Source organism: Lipotes vexillifer, unplaced genomic scaffold (assembly GCF_000442215.2).
Source record: "Lipotes vexillifer unplaced genomic scaffold, Lipotes_vexillifer_v1.1 scaffold250, whole genome shotgun sequence".
NCBI classification, from domain to species: domain Eukaryota; kingdom Metazoa; phylum Chordata; class Mammalia; order Artiodactyla; family Lipotidae; genus Lipotes; species Lipotes vexillifer.
The window spans coordinates 837536-840361 of NW_006785198.1; the positions used below are offsets into that span (position 1 = coordinate 837536).

Consider the following 2826-nt stretch of genomic DNA (forward strand, 5'->3'; position numbering starts at 1 on the left):
AAAAAAAAAAAAAAAAAAAGTAGAGTCTGTTTTTAGCTCATGCAGATCAATATCAAAAAAACAAGCCAATCAAAAATGGGCAGAAGACCTAAATAAACACTTCTCCAAAGAAGACATACAGACGGCCAAGAGGCACATGAAAAGATGCTCAGCATCACTAATGATTAGAGAAATGCAAATCAAAACTACAATGAGATATCACCTCACACGGGTTAGAATGGCCAATATCAAAAAAATCTACAAACAATAAATGTTGGAGAGGATGTGGAGAAAGGGAACCCTCTTGCACTGCTGGTGGGAATGTAAATTCTCCACTGTGGAGAACAGTACAGAGTTTCCTTAAAAAACTAAAAATAGAACTACCATATGACCCAGCAATCCCACTACTGGGCATATACCCTGAGAAAACCATAATTCAAAAAGACACATGTACCCCAGTGTTCATTGCAGCACTATTTACAATAGCCAGGACATGGAAGCAACCTAAATGTCCATTGACAGATGAATGGATAAAGAAGATGTGGTACATATATACAATGGAATATTACTCAGCCATGAAAAGGAATGAAATTGGGTCATTTGTAGAGATGTGGATGGGCATAGAGCCTGTTATACATAGTGAAGTAAGTCAGAAAGAGAAAACAAATATATTAACACATATATGTGGAATCTAGAAAAACGATACAGATGAACCAATTTGCAGAGCAAGAATGGAGATGCAGACATAGAAAATGAATGTGTGGACAAGAGAGGATGGGGAGGGGATGAATTGAGAAATTAGGATTGACATTTACACTACCATGTGTAAAATACATAGCTAGTGGGAACCTGCTGTATAGCACAGGGAGATCAGCTTGGTGCTCTGTGGTGACCTAGGTGGGTGGGTTGGGGGGTGGGGCATGGGAGGGAGGTCCAAAAGGGAGCGGATATGGGGATATATGTATACATATAGTTGATTCACTTCATTGTACAACAGAAACTAACACAACATTGTAAAACAACCATACCCCAATAAAAAAAAAAGTATATTAAAAAAAAGTAGAGTCTGTTTTTAAACCCTGCTGGTCAGACTCCTGAAATCACACTCCTAATCATTTAACAAGATGGGACACAGGTGATCATTGAGGAGATGACAAGGATTTAGTGTCATGGCAGTGATCTTGGCCATACTATGTCCTGTCAGAATTGATGAGTAATTCCATAGCAAACCTTTGGAGGTATTCTCTGACAGTGCAAATTAGGACACAGTGGTTACAGGTACATATGCTAGGACAAAAGTACTATTTAAATTATGTTATTTAAAAATAATGTATGTATGTGCACATGGTGAGTCTGTGTCTGCCCATGGACCTTAAGCCTGTGTTTTTAGCTGGGGCACCCGCCAGGGAGCTGGGCACAGGACAGTGCAAAACAGCTCCCTGGAATGGAAACAGGAGCAAGAGGCAGGGGATCCAGTGTCCTCTCTTGTGGTTCCATGGCAGGGCCTGTGGCGGAAACCTTGAAGTGTTGGCAGGTCACCTTGTGCTTCAGTTGAATGGCTCTGCTGGAATGGCAAGATCTCATTAGGAAGATTGTTGTTGCAATAAACCTGTGGTCACAGAACACCCATTCTGTGAAGATACATGTTGATTCAGCTGAGGGCAAAACTTAGAAAACATATTCTTATGTTTACTAAATGATAATGCTTACTATTTGGAACTGTAAACCAGAATTTACTAATGATATTCTCTCTTTATGCAGCCTAAGTTAGAGCCATGGCTCCAAAACGTCAAAAACAAAAGAGCTCAAGACGTGGCAAAACCAAAATAACGTTACCTGGTAGGACTGTTTTTTCATCAATGGGATTTTTATGGATTTAGTATTCGTATATATATTATAATGCAGCCAAAACGATCATGGTTTTATGTCTCAAATAAATGTTTTTGCTGTCATAAAGTCAAACACAAGTGGAATTCAAAACACGGGAATTTATTATTATTTTTATTCATTTCATTACAATATCAATTAAATGTCATATAATAAATGTCATACCAAATATATCACTATGAGATAATTCTGTAAGAAAGACAATTATTCAGTTTCTATTTAATTATTCATAAAATAGCTTAAGTCTTCACTGTGTATTTGCGTTATGTTTTATGATTCAAGCCTTGGTAGAAGATTGTAGTAAACTAAGATACATATTTGACTCAAAAATGTAAATTTGACATCATTTTATTATATTCTAGTTAGTGAAGAAGCAGAACCTGTGAATATGGAGAGCATGGGTAAGTGGAAATACAATTTAGAATTTACGTCCCCAGTTCTACAACATTTTAATATGCAGTAAGCAAGTGAGAATATTACAGATTGAAATGATTGATCAAAATGTGCATGGACTAAAGTTACATCATGTCATTTGGAATATAAAATAAAATTTTTAAAGAAAAAATAAAAAGTAAGAGTGGAAGAGAGAATTTCAAACTGAGAAATAGACTTGGACCAAGCAGTCCCTTAAAAATCCAACATTGTATGATTATTGAGAGACCTTTTATAAATGTAAAGTGTGTTGTCCGCAAGTCATTACTTTTATTATAATAGTATTTTTCAAACTCTGATCATGGGCAATATTTATCTGTACGCTACGGTGGGGTTCCGCTATTTCAAGGAAAGAGGCTGATTTTTAAGCAAATAAACTAGAACTTAAACAACCGAACTAATATGGTTCCTACTTTTAAAGGTTAAATAATCTTATTCCAACAACTTTTATTTTTGTTGTTGTTGTTGAAACTTTTTCTCAGAGTTGCCTTAGATGATGCACTTCATGTTTAGAAACAGAGGGGAAAG

The 2826-nt window shown here is 36.2% G+C and overlaps 1 protein-coding gene across 1 annotated transcript in view; it reads left to right on the forward strand.

The window, feature by feature from the left end:
- The window catches only part of DNAI3 (dynein axonemal intermediate chain 3), a 94515-nt gene that overhangs the window by 22140 nt on the left and 69549 nt on the right, over nucleotides 1-2826 (forward strand). The window contains exon 4 of the mRNA XM_007457244.1: nucleotides 2229-2267. Within this exon, the coding sequence (XP_007457306.1) occupies nucleotides 2229-2267 (39 nt within the window). The remainder of the gene's footprint in view (nucleotides 1-2228; nucleotides 2268-2826) is intronic.